This window comes from Orussus abietinus, unplaced genomic scaffold (genome assembly GCF_000612105.2).
Source record: "Orussus abietinus isolate OABI.00-Male unplaced genomic scaffold, Oabi_2.0 scaffold68, whole genome shotgun sequence".
NCBI classification, from domain to species: Eukaryota; Metazoa; Arthropoda; class Insecta; order Hymenoptera; family Orussidae; genus Orussus; species Orussus abietinus.
In genome coordinates, this window is record NW_019394236.1 from 157,820 (window position 1) to 180,714 (window position 22,895).

General features: G+C 46.5%; 3 protein-coding genes across 3 annotated transcripts in view; 1 reads left to right on the top strand and 2 right to left on the bottom strand.

Annotated features, from left to right (window-relative positions):
- LOC105695779 (bifunctional heparan sulfate N-deacetylase/N-sulfotransferase) overlaps nucleotides 1–9,670 on the top strand; it is a 65,179-nt gene extending 55,509 nt beyond the window's left edge. The window contains exons 4-13 of the mRNA XM_012417686.2: nucleotides 739–991; nucleotides 1,196–1,387; nucleotides 2,809–3,152; nucleotides 3,238–3,526; nucleotides 4,237–4,365; nucleotides 4,471–4,653; nucleotides 4,820–5,040; nucleotides 5,121–5,399; nucleotides 5,476–5,773; nucleotides 5,876–9,670. Of these exons, the coding sequence (XP_012273109.1) occupies nucleotides 739–991; nucleotides 1,196–1,387; nucleotides 2,809–3,152; nucleotides 3,238–3,526; nucleotides 4,237–4,365; nucleotides 4,471–4,653; nucleotides 4,820–5,040; nucleotides 5,121–5,399; nucleotides 5,476–5,773; nucleotides 5,876–5,986 (2,299 nt within the window). The 3' untranslated portion in view covers nucleotides 5,987–9,670. The remainder of the gene's footprint in view (nucleotides 1–738; nucleotides 992–1,195; nucleotides 1,388–2,808; nucleotides 3,153–3,237; nucleotides 3,527–4,236; nucleotides 4,366–4,470; nucleotides 4,654–4,819; nucleotides 5,041–5,120; nucleotides 5,400–5,475; nucleotides 5,774–5,875) is intronic.
- A 216-nt stretch (nucleotides 9,671–9,886) lies between these two features.
- Nucleotides 9,887–11,893, bottom strand: LOC105695418 (ammonium transporter 1 member 3-like). Its single transcript, XM_012416957.1, has one exon. It carries the CDS (start codon nucleotides 11,891–11,893, stop codon nucleotides 9,887–9,889), a length of 2,007 nt encoding a protein of 668 aa, XP_012272380.1.
- Nucleotides 11,894–13,706: 1,813 nt separating this feature from the next.
- LOC105695486 lies at nucleotides 13,707–22,429 on the bottom strand. Its single transcript, XM_012417032.2, has 5 exons — nucleotides 22,320–22,429; nucleotides 18,471–18,634; nucleotides 18,224–18,387; nucleotides 15,217–15,385; nucleotides 13,707–14,006 (listed from the first exon to the last, which is right to left on the bottom strand). Exons 1-5 carry the CDS (start codon nucleotides 22,344–22,346, stop codon nucleotides 13,817–13,819), a joined length of 714 nt encoding a protein of 237 aa, XP_012272455.1. The 5' UTR covers nucleotides 22,347–22,429; the 3' UTR covers nucleotides 13,707–13,816.
- Between the last annotated feature and the right edge of the window lie 466 nt (nucleotides 22,430–22,895).

The window sequence follows — 22,895 nt, forward strand, 5'->3', positions numbered from 1 at the left end:
CCGATTCCGAAGTTTATTACTCGAATAAAATCCTTTATCGAAAGGACGAGTCCCTCCCACCAAGCCAGGGGCTGAATTCGTTCGGTTATTTATTGCCTTTGTTTCAATGCACCATTTTACGCGCGCCGATTGCACCGCGGCTTACCGTGCCGCGGAAATACGCAAAGACGATTTTTAGAACATCTCCGCGTGCTTTAAGGCGATTAGAAAGCGGTATTCCGAAGGCTCGATGTGAAACATTTCTCGGATCTGAGTGTACCGAATTATTCGATACTCAACCACGTGAATACGAAGGCCGAGGGGTTATTCACCCAGGAAATCATGAATTTTAATTCTGGAAATCGCGCGGAAATCACTGGAAATCGTTGGAAATCACCGACACATTCTCACAATTTTAAGGTCTATCGTCACCTGTTACCGAATCTCATTGCTGTTTATCATATGAAATCTAAAGCAATCGGTTCTTAAAGAGGGAAATCGTTTTCACTGATTTCCAAGCCCCTCGACGAAGTCCTGACCCTCATTAAATTTTAATTTGCGTAGGAGAATTTCAAAAATGTTCATGAACTAATTAATAAAAGAAAATTGAAATATTCACGGGGGAAGGAGAGAAGTCCCATGAACGATCGATATTTTGGACGCCACTTTTATACTGTGTTAGTAGCGAAGGAGCTTCTTGGCGAGAATATTAAAAACCTTAATTTTAATTTTAATTTTAATTTTAATTTTAATTTTCAGGTACAAGGTGGAGGTTGCCGGGAAGTCGCTGCCGGTTCTGACGAACCTCGACAAGGGCCGCTACGGAGTCCTGGTCTTCGAGAACCTGAACAAGTACCTGCAGATGGACAAGTGGAACCGCGAGCTCCTGGACAAGTACTGTCGCGAGTACTCGGTGGGCATCGTCGGGTTTGCGCCTCCGGGCGAAGAGAGCCTGGTGGGAGCCCAGCTCAAGGGGTTCCCTCTCTTCGTGCACACCAATCTCAGACTTAAGGTACGAGATCAAAGCCCCCTTAATATTAAGGCGCGTCTTAATATCGGGCCTCGGGAAGGGCGAGTCGAGATCAAAGTGCCGCTTTAATATCGACTCTCCGCGGGAACTCGATGGACCATCGGCCTCGAGCACTCAAGACTCCGAGTTAATCATTTCCCTGGCACTTGCCAAATCGAGTCGTTAAGACAACTTCCCTCGGTCCAGGACGCGCAATTGAACGCAGCTTCGCCGATCTTGAGACTGACCAGAGCCGGAGAGACGGCCTGGGGACCACTTCCTGGAGGAGACTGGACCATCTTCCAGGCCAACCATAGCACCTACGAGCCCCTGGCCTGGGCGCACAGGGACAGCCTCGATTACCCTACAAATAAGAGTCCTTTGGCCACGGTGATTCAGGTGAGAGCTCCACGTGTGAATTTTAGAATATTACCACCGATTTTTAGACATTTTTACCAATTTTTAGACATTTTTACCAATTTTTAGAGGCGTCTCCAGCTAACGGATCGCGCCTCGACGGTTTAGACGACGTTTTCCAGCGATTTCGAGCTTACCCTTTTTCTCTACCTTTTTTAGAAAAATAGCTCGGAGAGAGTAGCACATCGGATTACAGGGAAACGCTTCTCCTCCTCCCTGTTTTCGCCTGTATAATGCTGACATATCGATCCGCAACACACCGGGTTCCGGCTCCAAAAAAGAGGGGATATGAAGCGGGGTGCCGGGAAAGAAAAGGGGTAACGGATAAAGCGCAAAGCTCGTTATTAATGCGCGCCGAACTCAATTACCATTCCTTCGTGGAGGCACTTCGTTAGCGGGAATTTCATAAAAGCCAATTAGGAATTTCCTTTTTAATATGTGCGTATCCTTGTATCGACTGCACTGGGTCATCTCGTTAAGTCTCATCTATCGTGCAATAAAAATATATAAAAGATGATAAAATATTGGCAGTCGGAATCGCAAAATTCTTCGTCGATTAGACTCCCTTGAGTTCGACGAGCATTTCGGTGGCTTTTGACGCGATTGCCAAAAATGTCGTAAACGATGTCATCGCGTGGCAGGGACGAGTTGTTCGGCGCGGGAACCGTTCCGAAACAAATTGGCGGTTCCGAATCGGAGGGAACGAAGCGCGGAACGGTGCTCGGTCGCTCAGTCGATCATTAATCGAATGAACCGATGGCTGATTGGGTCCTGATTTAATTACCCAGTCGGTGATCCTGCAGGTGCAGCGGCGCACCTACGCTCACCGACTGTCCCCTGTCCCTTCTGTATCCGAGCGGCGATCCGGCCTTCGCTGATAATGAGGTTATCAGGGGGATTATTATTGTTGTTTCCCGCTAACGAGTTTACCCCGGATGTCCAGGATGCTTCAGGAACGCGGCCTGGTCATTCCCAAAGTCGGGTCACCTAGTAGACCTAACTCGGATCGGGTTATCGAGTTATCCGCCCCGGAAACGTTCCCGATTATTCAGAGGCCTCTCCACTGGTTCGGAGTTTGGACAAGGAGTGGCGATCACGATGGACCGTTCTACGGCATTCTAGAATCCAATTCAAATTATCGAGATGAAGATTACGAATGATATTTATTAATAAACCCAGGAGCATGGCGCTGGATGGGCAAGGCAAAAGAAAAATCGGAGGAGCCAAAGAAACCCTGCCTGTTCGGTAGCTCTAAAAATTTTGTAGCGGTGGTTTCAGGACGACTTGTTAATCTTTTCTGTTCATCCTAGATCCTGGAGGGTCCTGTCATTCGTCTTTCGCTGATAGATCTCCTGGATACGCTGAATGATGGATTGGGTACAAGGGATGCATAATTTTTTCAGGACCACGGCAGGTACGACGGCATCCAGAGGGTTCTGTTCGGCGGTGGACTGCGTTTCTGGTTGCACAAATTGCTGCTGCTGGACTCCCTGTCGTACCTCTCCCATGGACAATTGAGCTTGAGCCTAAATCGCATGATCCTGGTGGACGTCGACGACATCTTCGTGGGCGAGAAGGGAACAAGACTCAGGAAGGACGACGTCCTGGCTCTGCTGGCGACCCAACAAAGGATCCAAGCCTTGGTGCCGGGGTTCAAGTTCAACTTGGGGTTCTCCGGGAAGTACTTCCATCATGGCACGTCGGAGGAAAACCTGGGGGACGATATGCTCCTAGAGAACGTAGACAGGTGCGAAAAACCGATATCACCGAAGATTTCCCTGGTCCATCGTTGACAGGGTCGCTGTTTCCTAACCATCTTGTCTCTTCCCCAGATTTACGTGGTTCTCTCACATGTGGAACCACCAACAGCCGCATCTCTACGAGAACGTAACGCATCTGCAACTGGACATGGGCTTGAATAAACAATTCGCAAAGGACCACGGAATCCCGACAGGAAGTGGGTACAGCGTGAGTCCCCATCACTCTGGAGTGTATCCGGTCCACGAGGGCCTCTATGAGGCCTGGAAGAAGGTCTGGAACATCAAGGTCACCAGTACCGAAGAGTATCCTCATCTCAGGCCGGCCCGGCTGAGACGAGGCTTCGTACACAGGAATATCATGGTACGAGAAAGCAAACTACATGGCTCTGAAAGAGCGATCAGGCTGCCTTATCGAAGAATAACAAACTTTGAATCGTGGCGCCCGATAGAAACTCCGGTAGGAACATCGAGACGTCCTGAATCGAAGCTCCCATCGTGCCCCACGAGACTCGATAAACGATAAACGACGGGCGATAAACCGTACTCGATGGATTTTCCTGGGAAAAATGGAGTCTCGGTTTCGTTTCTTTTTAGAATGCTCCTGTAGTTTACTCGAAAAATGTCCATTGCGGGGAAAGGGAACCTATCGTTCCGAAAGCGGTGACCAGCCAGGACGGGATTCCGCAGTTCCAGGCGGTGTCATCTCGGTAATCGCTTCCGTGAGTCCTCCCCTTGTCTCCCACAATGGCTGTCGGGTCCTCCTCGACGTGGGATGGAGGGAACATCATCGCTTATTGAACTAATTACAGGACCCGCGAGGTTCGGAAAGTTTAATCGGCTTTTCCGGTCCCCTTCGATACACTCTCCTTGGGGGCAGTCAGCTTCGCCCGTTGACGATGTCTTTTTGCCCCGTCTTTCTTGTAAAAGGAAGAATTTTAAGCCAGACAATGGAGAGCATAATGAGCTCCAGCCTACTCGCTATCTTCGTCATCGTTAATCACAAAATAGCGGCCCTTGTAACGTCGGATTCTCGTCAATTACCACCCACTTTCTTAATGGAAATATTTTCAGGTCTTACCCAGGCAAACCTGCGGCCTCTTCACCCACACCATCTTTATTGAAAGGTATCCTGGAGGCAGAGATAAGCTGGACGAATCCATTCAAGGTGGCGAGTTGTTCCAGACGATCGTGTATAACCCTGTAAGTTGGATTATCTTCGAGTACGATGCGACTCGAATTAGGGGCAATTTCTTGCAACCTCGAATGAGCCTCTATTCCCATTTACATGATCTTTCCTGTTTTTAGATAAACATCTTCATGACGCATATGTCAAATTACGGGAACGACCGACTGGCCTTGTACACCTTCGAATCCGTGATAAAGTTCATCCAGTGCTGGACGAATTTGAGGTTATCGAGCGCGCCTCCTCTTCAGCTTGGAGAGCGCTACTTCCAACTCTATCCGGAGGAATTCGATCCAGTGTGGGGGGTAAGCCGGCTTACCAGGGTATTATCGACTTAAGTTCGACCCCTGGGTCGTGCCCAGGATCGGTAACGAGTCTTTGGACGGGTCCTATAACAGAGCCTGGGAGATAGATCAGTCGTTACGGTGAATTCCTCTAATCGACGAGTCTAAGGACGCATTCTTCTTGTAGAACCCCTGCGACGACCAGCGACATCAGAAGATCTGGTCAAGGAACAAAACCTGCGACCAGCTCCCCAGGTTCCTCGTAATTGGACCCCAGAAAACCGGGACTACGGCTCTGTACACGTTTCTATCGATCCACCCGGCCATCAGCAGCAATCTTCCCAGCCCCGACACCTTCGAGGAGATACAATTCTTCAATGGGAAGAATTACTACAAAGGACTCGATTGGTAATAGTCTATCTATTTAACTTGAGCTCGTCAAATCACGTGCAATAGTCTTATATTATCTCGCTTCGTTATTCCTCAAGGTACATGAGCTTCTTCCCGGCGTCCAAGAACGAAAGTTCTCGATACTTGTTTGAAAAATCGGCGACGTATTTCGATGGCGAGGCGGTACCTCGAAGAGCTCATGCTCTGCTTCCGAAGGCCAAGCTGATCACTATACTTCTGTCACCTGCGAGGAGAGCCTACTCTTGGTACCAACATACCAGGGTCCACGGAGACACCGTGGCTAACAATTACAGCTTCCATTCGGTTATCACGGCCACTGATACCGCGCCGAAGCCTCTTCGCGACCTCCGGAATAGGTGAATTTTCCTCGACCAGAATTTAAATCTCAGAAATTCTGAAACATAGCATTCTAGAATCGCTGCTTCTTTTTAGGTGCCTGAATCCTGGGAAGTATGCTCAGCATCTTGAAAGGTGGTTGTCGTATTACACTCCTCAGCAACTGCACATCATCGACGGGGAACAACTCAGGCAAAACCCTGTCGAGACTCTGCACGAGCTGCAGAGATTTCTGAAAATAACGCCGGCCTTTAACTACTCCTCGCATTTGCGGTACGACCCAAAGAAGGGCTTCTTCTGTCAAGTGACGAACGAAGACCGCACCAAGTGCCTCGGCAAGAGCAAAGGTCGCCAGTATCCGCCTATGGAGGACAGATCTTACAAACTCCTGCAGGTAAATCATCTGCAGATCCTCAACGATAATTTTTTTTCGCTACTCTATCGCTCGAATGGCGCGTTTCAAGGCGATCTTTCATCTTGTTCACATTTCTTGCAGAGGTACTATTTGTCGCATAATACAGCCTTGGTGAAGCTGCTGAAGAGGCTTGGCTCCAGGACGATTCCTCAGTGGCTGAAGGACGATCTTACGGACACCGTGATGACCTAGCAAACGCCGAATTTATGAGACGAGGCGAATTCTACCGAGTCCTCCGCACAAACGGAGGTCCTGCTTCCTGCCAAAAAGGGAGACCTGTAAATTTGTTGTACATTTTGCCATATTTTATTAGACTTTTTAACGGACGAAAAATCAGACACCGTAAAGGCCTATCCTACTCGCGGTTACGAGAAGAAGGCCTAATAGGTAGACGAGCGAGAAAGGCAGGGATGGGCACGAAGGCGTTTCAACGAATACTTTTACATTGAATACAAGTATTCGGGTGTACTATTTCCGGTGCAAAAAAGAATTCAATACGATAATCTTCGTCGTGTCGAAGGATTGAGCTCTGACTTGTGCCATACAAATTTTGTCGGAGCAAATTTACGCGACGTCGATGTGAAAATCTTGTCTCGGGAATAACCGATGGATGGATTTACTATTTATCTAACTTGGCGATTGTTGAATATTCGTGGGACATTTGTATTACTTGTAAAAGTATTAATCGAATTCCAGTGAGTCCATGCTTGGACAAAATCTAGGGTAAGAAAAGGAGAAAACTAGTCACTAAGCGGTCTCGTCGTGGCAAGCCCGTAAATATCGTAATTGTTAAACTGTGGTTATCCAATGATATTAATTAACGTTATCGTTGTTAAGTCGCCGAGGCGACGAATACGAATATCTCTGATAATCCCGGACCTCCTGTCAACAACTTGCCACGTTAATATCACTGCCACCGTGAAGTGTTTTTTGCAATAAAATTACGTATACTTATTAGTTGTAAATATACTTATTATTTTCTGATTGATTGCCAAGAACACTCGTCGGTGGCAGTGAAATAACTGTTCAGTCATCTGAATGCAATCACCGCTGTTGCATTAAATTTGGTCTCTGACTTGTTCAGATATAAACTTCATGAATCAGTATAGGAAGAACTTACTGTAAAACGTTCCGATCGTTTTATGAAATCTGCGGAAGGTTTTTTTAAGAGGTTCGGGAATTTCGCGAGCCGATCGATTATCTCACTGTCCGTAATCGAATTAAAGAAAAAAAAAATTAAATCGGGAAATTGGTATCGCGATGCGTCTTTCCGAAAAATTATTACGAGAGATCATCGGGTTACAGTGTCCGATCCAAGTGCTCGTATCCATAATGGAATTGTCCAGATTATTTGAAAAGGGTTTATGGATGTAACACGGGCACCACTTTCCTCGCTTAGTTTGCATGAACGACATTCCCATGATATCGATTACGTAGCCGTCACGGGTGGGACACACTTTTTTCCTCTTGGATCGATCAAGATGGAAAGGGGTGCGGCAATTTCTTCTTTACTGGTGAAATACTTCGGTGACAGTGTAAAGCTTGGTGTAATCTTGGTCGACAGTGGAGTGCGTGTACACAACTGACTCTATGTATATTTTGACAATACTATTCTTGGTAAAGATGAATGAAAACTAGTTTACTATTGCGTCCAGTTTGTACATTGATGTGTGACGACGCACAGTCATCGTTATTATCATTTCGATATCAATGATAGACGTACGTAATTTTAAGAGCGCAGGAAAACGTGCTAACAGTCCCCGTTTGCAATAACAACACTAATAATTATGATTAATGATACGATTAATCGAGCGCGATGCTCGATGAGCGGAGGAACAGACAAAAGACCTTAACTAGACCTTAAGTGGAAATTATATCACATGACGATTAATCTTCGTTAGATCTTTTTCTTGTGTAATTTATATTTTTACGACAAACGGCACCGAGAGAATTGCTATTCATTATGGAGAAACGAAAAATATCAAATTTCCACTGCCGTCGTTATCCTGCGACTCCCTCGGAAGCGATGAACTTTTCATAAGGACGGGAAAGACGAAATTATTTCCCACTTTCTCGTTTCGCTTTCCGATTTAACTACAAATCTTTATTTAATCCTAGAGAGTCGCTTTAGGATGATCCATGACCAAATGCAGAGAGCTAGAGAAGGGAAATTTTAAAAAAGGAATTGTAGGCCTTTATGTAGATTCCTTAGATATACTTTTACCTTATCATTTGTACAAAGTTATGCTTTCCTCGTGAGTCTCTTACATGTACAATTATACAAGACAACAGGAAATGTGTATTCATAGAGACGCGTCAACAGGGTACGTTGTTAAGTCAGGCCCAAGTCTAATACAAATATTTTGAGGTTGCAATAACTGTCGATCCTATTATTTATTTTCTACAATCCATCGGGTACTCCATATTCGTTTAATTTATCACGCGATTAAAGTTAAAAAAAATATATATCAATTCCACGTCAATTTATTCAGAGCTGTGTATTTCAGCGAAATCGAATTTATCGTGTACTCGTTTCCTGCAATAATTCAGTCGAGGAAAAAAAAATCCGTAAACAAAAAAAATGCGAACTCGGAAATGTATTAACACGAAATATCAAAACAGCAGCCTTACGATAATTAATTCGTAAGACCTTTCTAATCGACTTTACTTTATTTACCACTAAGACAAACTGCGAAGAGAATAGTTGTAAATTATAGGGGAGAAAATCAAATTTGTACCGTTCGTGGATTGTCCCGTAATAATTTGAAGCCGTGGTAGTTAATAGCGACCTTTTATTTTCTTACGTTTGTAAATTTCTTACGTAGGCCACGAGTCGACGCCTCGTTATTCGCGATTGTCGATACGCTCGTCGGCAGATCATGTACAAAGTTAATTGTTACTAATTAGCCCGATCTATTTGTTTAACAAGCGTGCCATCTCGTCAGTACTATGTACATACACGTGGACGTTGACAAAGTAAAGGTATACGTGATTGCTCTCATACACTACTATGTAGACGAACGATGCGTGTCAATTTCAGGACCAATCGATAAAATCCCAATCCAAAATTTGACTTCGACGGGCGCTGTTATCTCGCATGGAAAATCTATTCTGTAATTTCCCGCTTCACCGCCCGTTCGCTATACATCATGCAGATCACCCGAACAAAGTTGCATTAATCGAAAGTGTTTAAAATCATTAGTTTCCCGAAACGTACTTTGTTGAATTACATTGAGAGAAATGCGTCGGCAAATTTCCCGAGGAAACTCGTCGGCGGGAATTGTTATACGACATATCGGCATCCGTCACAGTCGAGTTTGGGACTGACTCTGCCCAATTGTACTTGTACCTCCTGGAATTGGCATGTTACCCGACATACTTGATGTATGCACGTGGAGTTGCGCTATACGACGAATCTGCATGCATACATGTATAAACCTTTGCCGGCGTCAATACTTGACCCGACGACGGCGCAGTCCGGCCTCTTGTAGCCCGACAATAAGGAGAAAAGTACGAACGAAATCGGCGCTGAGAAATTATTCGAAATGCGCATCGTGCACGATAAAAAAAAAAATTAAAAGAAAAGAAGAAATGATATTAACTGGAAGCGATCGCTTTGTCGGAATTTTTCTTCAGCCCAACTCGGATCGGCTAGACGGTGTAAATTCCAGAAATTAGCACAAAATTCCACGGCGAAGGGTCGCGAGTCCTCATCAGATCTTTTCCTTTCAATAATTGACTTTCCTTCTTTGAACGGCCCGTTATTATTCAACTTATGCCGATGGTTACTCCATTGTAAAATACTGTAATAACTGTACGAATAGGCCGTAATAAGTTCTAATAAAAGGAGAGGCCAGAAGAACTGGAGATCCTAAACCAGGTGATATCTGTCGTTTCCATCCCTGCGAGTCTTTATCGACTTTCGCGAATTACCTGAAAAAGGGAAGACCTTGTGAATAGTTTTTTTTTTTTTTAATATTTTTAAAGTAGCCATAGATGAACCTGTCTTTACCGCTGGGAATTTTCAAGCACCGTTTATAATTCGTCCCTTATCCTTGATGTTTCCACGTACATCCCCGTTTTCCAATATCTTTACACCATTACTGATAGCTCCGATATTCCCCTTTCCTCGTTCACTTCCTCCTCGAAGTTCTCTTCCCCGGATAAGCTGGAAGAGAAGTCTCTCCTAGGTTCGACCAGGAACTTGAAATTCGCAGCATCGTCGCGTCCCTCGCCATCTCCCAATTCGTCCATAAAACGTAAATTCATCGACTTTGGAGTCCTATGAAGTCGATATCGAGATTCCTTTTCTTTTCGAATATCTACGCTCCCCGACTTTGACAATTCCAAAGCCCCGTCACGTTTCCTCATACCATCTAAATCCGCGTCTTCTTTCAGGATGATCCCAGACGTGATCTCAGCAGGTCCACTAAAGAAGTCCTCCCGAAAAGACTCTCCACTTCCTCCGGAATCCTCCAGCCCTACCGGACTTTTGGACCTGATGGTATGTATCTGCCTCAGTTTCTTAATCCTGGCTTTCGCAGGAACCTCGGGACTATTTTCAGGAAGGACTTGCTCCCTAGTCCTGTTCTCCTCCGATGCCCCAGCCATCTCCAAGAGTTTATTTTCTTCGGCTTTTTTCAGCGCGTTCTCGTACCTCAGCAGTCTAGATTCAGGATTGGAATCGAGTCCAGGAGCGAGAACCGATCCTGGCTGCAAATAGAGGGACCCTTCATCGGGCAGGAACAGCCTCTGCATGTACGACCTGGGAGGACCTCTTTCCAGGGCAACGATGGCCCTAAGATGATGCTGAACTTCCGGCCGGTTCCTGAGAATTCCACACAATTCCAGAAGAAGGAAGACTGGGGTTATCAGCAACATCGGAGTGCCTATCAGGGCGACCACACAAATCAGATGCCAGGCAAAACCCAGGAGCATCGAGTAGTACTCGGTGTATCCCATAGAAAGGGTTCTACATAGTGGGACCAACACGACCCCCAGCAAAGAAGAGGTCAGATACGTCGCTACGATGTTACAGTAGTCCTCCAACGCGCTCTTGAAAACTTCCCTGGACACCAGATAGAACACCACTCCGGAAAGACAGGACATCCCTATGCAGACAAACGGCGAGAAGACGTCAACTCCACCAGCGATGCTGACCACTCCACAAATGGCACCCTGAAGACACCTCATCAAGGTCCAGTAGTTGAAGACATCCCTGCCGACCACGAAATGAAGACACACCACGAGCAAGGAGCAACTCGAAGCCGCCAGGACGTTGTTCACAAAGACATGGGCGAGGTGTTTGTCGGTGATCCTGGAGAGATCGTACGAGGGGTTCGGCAGAGCCAGACCCTGAAGACCGAGGAGTACCAGAAGATGCCCCGAGAAGGTGGTTCCGGAACCTCCCGTAGACACGCTGGCCTCGTCTAGGTCTCTTAAGCGGAGGATCCTTCTCCCCAGGACCAGACAACCAATCAAGCCGGATAGTCCTCCAACCAGATGGATGACTCCTGCTCCAGAGTGATCCTTGAAAGAGAGGTCCCTTCCGTTGAGGTGTCCGTTGACCATCCATCCCTTTGATGTCCATGCCCAGTGGATCAGCATTGGGTGCACCAGACTGGCCTGCAGGATCGAGATCACCAGGTATGCCAGGACATGAGTCCTGCCGACTATTCCGCAGGTGCTGATGGACGATGCCGTCAGGACGGCTTGCCAGCCTATCACGGCCTCTTCTTTGTCGACGTCCACGTCTCCTATCCAGTATCCTCGACCTATCAGGCCGCCGATATCGCCGTTGAAGGAGATGACGTAGCCCACCAGGATATAGAAGAAACTGGTCGCGCAGAGGTCCACGATGTTCTGCAGGAGGATCAGGTTCACGTTCGTCACGGGGACACTACCAACCTGGATTAGAAGGAACCCGATTCTCAGCAATATCGTGGTGATCCCGCGGAAGAGAATGGCCCATGTTCGATTCTGAAAGTATTCCTTGAGAGGGGAATCTCGGAGCGTCTCGTTGGTGATCCTTGTATGGTTCAATTGACCGTAGTCGTAGTAATTTTCGGAGTACAGCTCCTCGCTGTTCAGGGTGGACATGTGGACGACTAACTGAAGCTGGTCCCAGAGAAGTCCTTTACAATCTTGGAGATCTTACTTGGCTGGATCGTGGTCATAGTAATCACCGGATTTCTTTTTTACAGAAGCACATCTCTGTCCTCTTTGGCGAGGTCCGAGATTCCCAAAACCTCGGGATTTAAAGCGGGCCTTGGATCGATTTGGACCAAAGGAGACCCGTAATCTAACTGGGATGGTTGCAACGACTGACCGCTTTTTCCTTCCCTTCGATTTTGACAGATCTCCATCTTTAAACTAAACACTGACGACTCGGCAGAGACGATTCGTTGTTCCTCGTCGACCACTCGACCCGCTCCGATCTTGACCATAAATCCATGATGAACCCATGATAAAACCAGGATAAAACCTCGACCTCGGGTAGATGATAATTTTTATTGATTTCTTTAAAACAAGAAGTCCCTCGCCACGTCTCGACGGGGAGGGAATGATCGTGAAAGGGATGTGCTAAATGTACGGTACGTAGAAGTCTAAAATAAATTATAAATACATATAAAAAAAAATTGTCAATACTGAACTATAATTACAAAGTGCGCGCGAGCGACGCGTTGCCTTGACAACGGGACGCCCGTCGGGTTCGGCGCGTCTCCGCCTCGAGTCGCTCCGGTCGCCCGACTCAGTCGGCGTTCGGCACTCAACGCGCAAGGGTCGATTCTAGGTTAGGCTCGCGACCCGTTTCCGTTCGAGCTCGACAATAGTCCCAATGGCGAACGCATCCAAAGCTAGCGTTAACTTTCGAAATGGATAAAAATATTTAACACGACCATTATCGAGCTCAAACGCGGCCTGCTCCCTTTCGCGATTTACAAATTCGCTTCCGCATCTTTAATTTTTTTTAGCTCCACCAAATGATTACAGGATGGCTATGAACACCGAATGACGGAGATATCTTTCGGTGTCTGCAGAAATGAAACTTCTTAGCCGATACGACGGCGATTTCTGCTCCTGGAATACCTTTCCCCGTAAAACTATAGGCTTCTATGCGCGCGCAGAGTCTTATCGCTGATTTTACCCGGTAAACGAGGAGAGGCGAGCAAAACGGAGCGGAGGGTCCCGCACAGAAGTAACGGTACATTACACTCATCGGAATTCACGGTACAGTCCATTCGGTGACCGTCCATCCTCCATCGCGACACTCCTCGGAGTCCGGTTCTCGAAAAATTGGAACACTGCGGCGGCCCTCCAATTTTTTCCCCTCCACCTCGACTTTTGGCCCCCGGTGGAAAGGGCAACGGTAAATAGACGCGAAAAACCGGCGGAAATTTTCTCGGGATGGAAATCGAGGCCTTAAGCTCGAAGGGGTCCGAAGCCGGACTCCAGGAGCCATGCCAAGGAGAAGGTCACGGTCATCTCATCGGCCGGTCGCATGTGACATAATGACGCGTAAGATCGCTATTAATACGGGAGTCGCGTCCTCCAAGGAAATTCCACTTTGCGAGCAACACTCTTCGGAAACCGGCTCGTCCCGGTGCCGGTGAACCGAGGTCTGAAACCAGTTTCCATGGCTCAGCTTCGGCGACCATGAATCACGTTCGTCCAATAACGATATTTTTTCACTTTTACGCAAAGAAGGTCGAATCCCCGCGGATGGGAAGCCCCCGAACGAGTACCTCGGCCACGGGAATCCAAAGTTCCGGGCGAACCGAGGACGTTGAACGCCGATAGGAAGGAGGGTTCCGGTCTTTCGAGCGAATCCTATCGAAATCCAAGATGGCCGCCTCCGCCGGAAACGCGAGGCGAAGAGGTCGGCTCGCGCTTTCGGAGCCGCCTTCGCGACGCGACCTCCGGACCCTAAGAGAACCTCTTGGACCTTCTCCGGAAGTCCCAAGTCCAAGCTAAGAGAATCACATTTGGTGATAGGCGGCCTCGAGGTCGAAAATCTTCGACCTAGAAGGTGGGAACCGCCGGAGGCTCGGACACCGCACTCTGCGAATTCTTCGGCTTGCAGACGCATCCGCTCTCGACCAGCACGTAATCCTGGCCGGTCAGCGTCACGGGGCCCAGCGGGATCACCAAAAAGAGATACGGGACGTACGTCTGCGTGCATTCCCCGTGGACCACGTCGCATTCCTTCGACCTGAAACACACCGGTTTGGGAATTCTGGTGCATCGAACCTGACCCGTAATCGGGCCGACCGCTCAACCTCGAATCAGCCGAGCAGGATTCCACCATGGACCCAGGATATGGGCTCGAGATGCTGGATCTCGAATTTCAACTCAATCGAATTTGGCTACCTTTTCGATATCGCCAACTTAGCGCTGAAACCGAGTATTAAATAATACGACATCAATATGACATCAATAAACCCGTTCAAGTATATATCGACTTCTAGTAGCCTTTTCGCCAGACTTTTCGCCGTCCAAAATGTGAAAATTCCTTTCAAAGATCATCGATCGTCAAACCGATGTCGATCTGAAATGAGTAACGATAAGGAACCCTCGGTTTCAGCGTCGGTCGACGCTTATGAAAAAGGTACCTTGAAACTCGGAGGGAAATTGCGTCCTCGAATTTCAACTCAATCGAATTTGGCTACCTTTTCGATATCGCCAACTTGGCGCTGAAACCGAGTATTAAATAATACGACATCAATATGACATCAATAAACCCGTTCAAGTATATATCGACTTCTAGTAGCCTTTTCGCCAGACTTTTCGCCGTCCAAAATGTGGAAATTTCTTTCAAAGATCATCGATCGTCAAACCGATGTCCATCTGAAATGAGTAACGATAAGGAACCCTCGGTTTCAGCGTCGGTCGACGCTTATGAAAAAGGTACCTTGAAACTCGTAGGGAAATTCCGTCCTCTCCCATTTTTTAATACTAACCGGAAGCTTTATGTAACATCGTATGACATCTGTAGCCCGATATTGCATGTTACCTCGCTTTATACATTTGAATATTGCACTGGTTGCAGTTAAGTGCCGAAAACACGGAGGCAGTATCGTGAACCAGGCTCATATGGACCAATGATGCTGATTTGAGTATGAGAGCCACATCGAGGGGTGAAAAACAGGGGGCACTTTCTTTTCCTATTTTTCCCTCCGATTTTGCAAAATATGGCGACACGCCATGTCTGACCGTTACATCTAACGGCAAGAGATAAAGGATCGTCCCTCGTTACTTCCTTTACTCTCGTTACGCAATTTCAAGGAAGTGATTGGGTTCGCATACCCTGTGTCCATGGATCCCACTTCGGAATTGACGTTGACCGTTCTCTGAATTTAAATTCCTTCTCGAACGGGGTCGGGATTAATCGCGTCCGACGACCGGGGCCGGGTTCTACTTACTCGCAGACCTCGAAGACGACTTGCTGCAGAAGGTCGGGGAACTTCTGCACGATCGTCACCGGTTGGCCGCTGGTCAAGCTGACCCCGTACATCGGGGCCGTGGTGTTATATCTGGTCTTGCAGAGCCGGGCAGGAGAACCGCACGTCTCCTTCGGGGTAAAAGCCCGACCTGGAAGAAACCGCGTTTCCGATCACTACATACAGGCAATGGAAATTAAAGGGTCACTCTAGACATAAACCTGAAAATATTGATAAAACTTATCACCGAACTGGGTGCCCCGAATCATTTGAAACCTCAACACATGAATTATGGAGCACTTCAGGAAGAACGTGGTGCCCATGAAATTTCACATAAAAAAAGAAAGCTATTCTTGGTTCTAGTCTGGGCTAAATGATAAGATTTTTTCATTAGAAATGAAATTTCATGAGCACCACGGTCTTTGGAGAAATGTTTCATGAGTATTTTCACGTATAGATAATGACACTTTCGTATCATCTTTAGCGTTTTAGTAACTAAGTGCAAGTAATACGTATCAGGATATTGTGTTAATAAAGTGTAGGGAGATAACAGGCAGAGTGCTTGGTTTGTCCCGTCGGACCACGTGGCTGTAGGTAAAGGATGGACGGGTGATTAATTGTAAACCTTGTACAGTGACGGACATCAAAGCTTTCCCATCGTGCATTGGCGCCACCGGGTCTGTAGGGAAGGCATTCGTCTCCGTCACTGTACAGGGGAGCCACTCCAGTTTGCGCGCCGCGAAACGAATTTATGTTGAAGGGCAAGGGTTTGTAGGGAACTTGCGATTAATTGTTTGTCATTCAGCCCCTCTCTTGGTTCCCTCGGGAGGGTCTGGCGTGATTATTTGAAACGCGAGTGGGTTGAATATCCCGTTACAGGAGGTAATGCATAACTGTATTGGCCGGATAACGCCGAGCCGTTGCTGGCCTTTCGTACGACTCGCCGAGTTATCGCTAATAGGACACGACCGACTCACCGATGGGACTCCTAGCATCGTTACATCGCGCGGTCTCACGTGCCGGACAAAATGCCGGGATTCTCGGTACGAGCACCGAGATTAACGACCCTCGAATCGGGTTTTCGTGTCATAAGGACAACCGCATGATTCAAGGTTGCGGTAAATGCCCAGGCGCGGGAACGCGTATGGATCGCCTCGATTAAATCTCCCAAACTAGCGATCGAAATGATCGATAATTAACAAAAACCATTTACTCTCGAGTGACATTTACAATTCACTCGAAAATCAACCAAAATAATGTCCTGCTTTAAGAAAACCCATACGATAAAAAAGATCCATGCGGGAAAGAGTATGGATCGCCTCGATAAAATCTCCCAAACTAGCGATCAAAATGATCGATAATTAGCAAAAACCATTTACTCTCGAGTGACATTTTCAATTCACTCGAAAATCAGCCAAAATAATGTCCTGCTTTAAGAAAACCCGTACGATAAAAAAGATCCATGCGGGAAAGAGTATGGATCGCCTCAATAAAATCCCCCAAACTAGCGATCGAAATGATCGATAATTAACAAAAACCATTTACTCTCGAGAGACATTTACAATTCACTCGAAAATCAGCCAAAATAATATCCTACTCTAAAAAAACCCATACGATAAAAAAGACCCATGTGGGAAAGAGTATGGATCGCCTTGATAAAATCTCCCAAACTAGCGATCGAAATGATCGATAATTAGCAAAAATCATTTACTCTCGAGACATTTACAATTCATTCGAAAATCAGCCAAAATAATGTCCTGCTCTAAAAAAACCCATACGATAAAAAAGACTCATGCGGGAAAGAGTATGGATCGCCTCGATTTGCCGAATGAATGACTCGTCTTTTCTCGAGGCATACTCTTGAGGATAATTAGTCCGAAATTTGAACGCGTCGACCGTGCGTGGCCGAAATTCCGAAGCGTACGCACAACGATGGCGTGCCATTGGCCTGAAACAAGACGAGTCATCGAAACGTGCCACTTTCAGGCAACTTTTCTTTCCCCGATGGTCTAGATGTCGAGCTACGAAATCGAGCTTCGTTCCTGGACAATGGTCACCTGTCCGAATCTCGGCATGCGACGTGAGATTGCACCCACTGAGCCCCTCCAATGCGACAAAATGCTCGAAAGAAAAATATTAAATCAAAGGAATTAAAACAAAAAAATAAAAAGAAATTATGCGAGCAAGATCACAAATTTGATACCCTCATGCCGAAAATCTCGAGTCCACCCGCGATACCCTAAAAGATAGTCAAGTCACCGTATTGAGATTGCACTTATAATTTTAATTAATATTAAACATGTCCCCAAAAAATAAAGTTACTATTACAGTATAGTATCGCTTTTGATTCGTTACTTAAAACACGCATATCCTCCTTATTAAATCGGAAAGAGTCGGATATCGCGGGAAGTAAAGAAAAATTGAAAGTCGCAGTCTACGAGAAGCTACACAAAGAAAAAAAAGGATTCGTTGAATCAAAGAAATATTCTGACTATTCCAAGGATAATTATTTGAATGAAATAAATTGTCATAAATCCGAATAAATGTTGCATACGATTTATTCGAGTTTATTTGAGTTAAATAATTGCTCTTTGAATATTTCATGGAATATTTCTTTGGTACTATTCAAGGAAATATTTCATTGGTTCAATGACGTTTTTCTCTTCTCGGGGTATAATCGATGGAAAAATAAATACTAAATATTCTTTATTAAAGAATAAAGATAGAATATTTCTTTGGTACTATTCAAGGAGATATTTCATTGGTTCAATGACGTTTTTCTTTTCTCGGGGTATAATCGATGGAAAAATAAGTACTATATATTCTTTATTAAAGTTTGGTTTAAAATTCCTGGTTTGGCGAGTCTGCTGCATGGAGGGACCGTTATCACGTGAGTTATCGGGGCCTGAGCAAGAGAACCTGGTAACGATTCTTTCATCTCCTTATAGGATATATACGATATATACGAACGATCGGCAGACGGACTTACCGTCCCTGGATCTCCCGGCGATCGATAGATCCCCATGGGCTGCTCTGTAATTGTGGAGCAGCGCCTGCCTGGTGATTTCAGGATCTATGGTCCGGGGCTGATAGGAACGTCCGGTACGACTGCTTCCCGTCCAGAGATTCCTGAAGGTACGGGAGATCGCCGCCCTGCGGAACGCACCGCGGTGTGTAGCTCTTTTCCCAGGCCGTTTACGATCGGATTCTAGAAAGCCTCCTTGGAGGATACTTACGACGGGTACTGCTGATTGTCGGGCCCTATGCAGTCGGCGGGGTCCGTCAGTGCATCACCCCATGCGTATTTCAAGCCCAAACCGTTGCCCTCGCACTTCTTCCCCGTGGCTGGACCCAATGTCCACAGCATCCCCGCCAGGACCACGCACATGTACCTCGACATCTGGAAAATAAACGATCGTCGAGGTCCCACGCAGAAGAATAATCCACGTAATTAAAAGCCGGGACGGGACCGACACGCGCGTTCCAAGTGAATTGCAAGTGAAACTTGTAAGTTAAAGAGGGTTATGGGATAATTAATCGTTTCACTAACAGTCGCACGGTATCCAACATTTGGTCCACTATCGCCTGCCCGGCTCCGGGAATTTCGCCCTTACGTCGATACGGCAGGATTATTTGTATTCCATTTTTGTTCTATTTAACTCCTAATTAAAAACCAGGAGGTCGCCGATACGCGCGTTACAGGTGAATTGCAAGTGAAACTTGTAAGTTAAAGAGGGTTATGGGATATTTAATCGTTTCACAAAGAAAGACGCATAATGTCCGACGTTTGGTCCACTATCGCCTGCACGGCTTCGGGAATTTCGCCCTAACGTCGTTACTGGCGGTTTTGGGCAGGATTATTTCTATTCCATTTTTCGTTCCACTTAACTCGTTTTAAATATCAATAATGTACGGACGGTAACGAAAGCGTTCGTGTAAATTCGCTTGGTACTAACGCATAATTATAAACTGTACAAAACAAAAATAAGGAAAGGACCGTTTTACTTTCCGAATTGGGTCCCCCTATTTATCTCTATTTACACCTCCTACCGTACAGTAAGATGTTTTATTTTTAATAACTTAGAGGTGAGAATGCTCAAAATGTCCAATCCTCTCTGGTAAAAATTTTATTCGACGGTAGAATGGCTGCGCGAAGAAGGGAAAACCGATAGACATTTTCTAGAAGGAATTGCGAAGCATCTTCGAGCTTAGCCGCGAACACCATCTAGTCTTCTTCCTTCGCCTAGGAGTATGCGAGCTAACAGAGCAGAAAATGTATAAGCGAACGGTCTTGGGATCCAAGTTCGCAAGAGGTCAAGACCAAGGATGGAAGTTATAAGAGCAGCGAGGTAATATCAGAAATCTCTTCCGAGATTACCGAAGGAATTCCTCCGGCCTTCGACAAGGGAAAGTGACAATTACATCCTAATTGACCGGAAGTAATCGATTACCCTCGGAGAATCCTCCGATGTCGAACTGGATAATGGAATTCGACGTGGAAAAAGTCGGTCGACTCTTCGTAGCGAAAGTCGATACCGCCTTCGAGAGACCTAGGTTCAATCTATGCGTAAACTAAAGTCCTAGAAAAATGTATCACTTATTCGAAGCTCGAGTAATTACGAAATTCCTGTGTCTACTCCATTCGTCTCGCCTTCGCGTTTCTTCTACATTGAGATACGCGTCCGCCTCCATCGCGACGTCCATCCTCTCCGCCCTTACTTTCCAGCTGTTTTTTTGCAACCTTTACACAATGTCGGCGGATGGTAATTACGGCCGCGCTAATTTCGCGCGATCTTCCGAATAATTAGCGTGCGATGTTCGCATAATAACGAAAGTATTCCCGTATAACGGGCCGCTCTTAAGCGTGTCTTCTTTTTCGCCGGCATATCGCGAAGAGGCGTGAGAGTGACCTGAACTTGAAGTGGCTTAATAAAGGATGTTCTCTTCCAGACGTGCATAATCACATCCTCTAATGAGAACAGGAATTATTCTCTCTCACCACGAGGCGAGATTATCGCATCGTCGGAAAAAAAATTACCGTATCGATATGAGCGAAGAAAAAAGATTCAGAGGAAGGAAAAAGAAATTCAGTCATAACAAGAAAATTCACTAGATAACAAAAAATCGATTACTGGGGCGAAGGAAATTCTGTTCACGGTCGCGAGGATCTTTTCCAGCAAGGATAAAAATCCAATATTTGTTCGAGGAGGGACAACGATGTATTTTTGGCTGTCGCCAATTGCTATCTCTACGTTCGATGCAATTGCAAGTATTTTCCCCGATGGGGGAAATTATTCCTGCAGCAAGAAAACGTAATAACTCTGTCAGCGATGCTCTTAGCTAAAAGGGTGAGTTTTTTTCCCCCTTTTTTATTTCGTTTAGGGTACCGAAATCTCGCTCGGTTAATTCTCAGGAATTGTTCTCCAGGTGAGGAGGGCCGGATGGAGCCTGTCATGGGTGAGAATCTCCGAAGAATTTTCCCATCATTTCCCATTACGGTTCATCTCGAGAGAGTGTCTCGAGAAGTTCGTCCTAACGGTAAAGCCCGTCCAAAAGGTTTCGTTCTACCGAGCCATGCGACATCGAGCAACGAGCCGCTGTGTGTTAACGGTACCGGCATTTTGGTGGTCCATCTCATGAATAAATTACTCTTAAAAACCGCTAAGACCTCCCTAGACTCCCGAGGAACTTTACGATCCCTACGTGCAATCGCGGTTTCTCGAGCTCGACCTCCATAAAAGAGGAGCTGTGAATATACGCCAGACATTTGAAGTATGTAACGAGTCTCGATTCGCACTCGCTGTCGGCCGTCCCTGAGTTCCCTTTGAAGGTCCCACAATTTTTTAATCAATATTCAAATGAATACCGTAATACCTTCCTCGGTGGGGAAATAAATCCCAAGGCAGAAAAACAGCAAGGCAGACAATTCTCGTCTTTCGAGGAGGACCGAGAGTCCTAGGAAGCCTGAGATAATTCTTCCCTTAAGGGGACGCGAAAGGGGCAACAAAGTCTCGGTGTATGCAACTTTTCTCCGAACTGGATCCATCGAATCGTTTCAAACTTCACAACGTGATTGTGGAGGCCCTAAAACAGGTCCCTTCACCAATGAGATTGAATTTTTTTGTACACAAAATCCTAAAGACGTCCATAAATAAAATTTTAGAGCCTTGAAATTTGGGTGCCAGGACATTCCTTCTATCCTCCGCGTTCACATTGTTAAGTTTGAAACGATTCAACCCACCGGGTTTGGAGAAATATTTCATAAACGAGACCTCTTCGACGCCACATTCTTATCGCCTTAATAGCCATCGAAGAGCGCTTCGAAATTCGGTGAAAAAAAAATCCAGCAGGTCGGAAAGAGTGTTACGACTCTTCTTTGCCAGAAAGTAGAAGACCCACAAGCCCCAAGGAAGTAGGCAAAAAATTGGAGACTTTTAGGGGGGAAAATTCGAAAGTACGGACTTTAGTGAGCGGTCCACAAGGACCTGGTCTCGAATTTTGAGTTTCCTCGAAAGGCCGAGGGCAGATCCGGGGCTAGGACCCACTGACACTTGGCAAAAGATATATACCTGGAGAGAAATACCCTCCTGGCAAGCCTGGGTTAATGCATTAGTCCCGAAACATAATAATGCCCTCCGTTGAGCCTTTCGGGTCCTCCTGCTGTGCGGCAGTACCAGGTTCGCCTCTAAATGTATTCGACTGCATTCCTGCATTCCTTTAGGACCCCCGATCCGAATTTGCCAGGGTACTTTTTACCCCGACGTCCACCTCGGTCGACCCCCCTAATGGGGTCGATTACCCCTAAAATCGCAATCAATCTCTAAGAGACGAGCGCCTTAAAAAGCCGCATCGCGACGTCTCATTCCTCCCAGGTTTCGTCGCAACCCTGGAGTCCCAAAGAAAAAAGTACCTGGCCAAAATTCCGATTTTTCAAGCTCTCGAGTAGTCAAACAATTAGCCCAATTAAATGCCTAGAAGAGTCGTAGGAACGACCGCGAGAGACATGAATTAAATTTCCCCCCGGATGTTCCCAGGTGCAGTACCTGTGGCACGGCACCTGTACAGGTGACTCCGTTTTTACTCACCGTGACCGATGTAGCCGGCTTGGCCATTCTTTCACGAGATGCAGTCTTTCAGGTAACTTTGGCACTCGACGTTAACGCTCTAACTACGTGACATTAATCTGGGGTAATTTCAGCGGTACGTGTGAGGTGCTCGAGCACCGTTCATGTCACCAGACCGGATGTCGTGGGGTCGAATACCTCCGTCCTCGCAGGTGCCTGTCCAGAGGTTGACTGTAGAGAATCGTAAGTAAGAGCTCTGTGCTCGGCCTGGAGAAGGCAGGAAGGAGAGGAGGGACCGTGGCCCCTATTCTGCCGGGAAACCTTTTTTTCTCTTCCTGCGATGTGTTCGCAGGACCAGGAGAGGGTGCACCCGATAGGTGTGTCGATTCGATTTCACGATTGATCCGATCGGTTCCTCGGAATCGCCGCGTGCGACCTTTCTGACGAGGCCTTCCTATTTCCCCAGCAACGGATCAAATGAATATATGATAAAAAGGGTCTAACGGCGACTCCACCCGACATCGAGGTGCGTGCAACCCTGCACACCTGGAACGGTCGTTCGATATGTCCGATAAAAGACCGTTTCCAAGGAAGAAA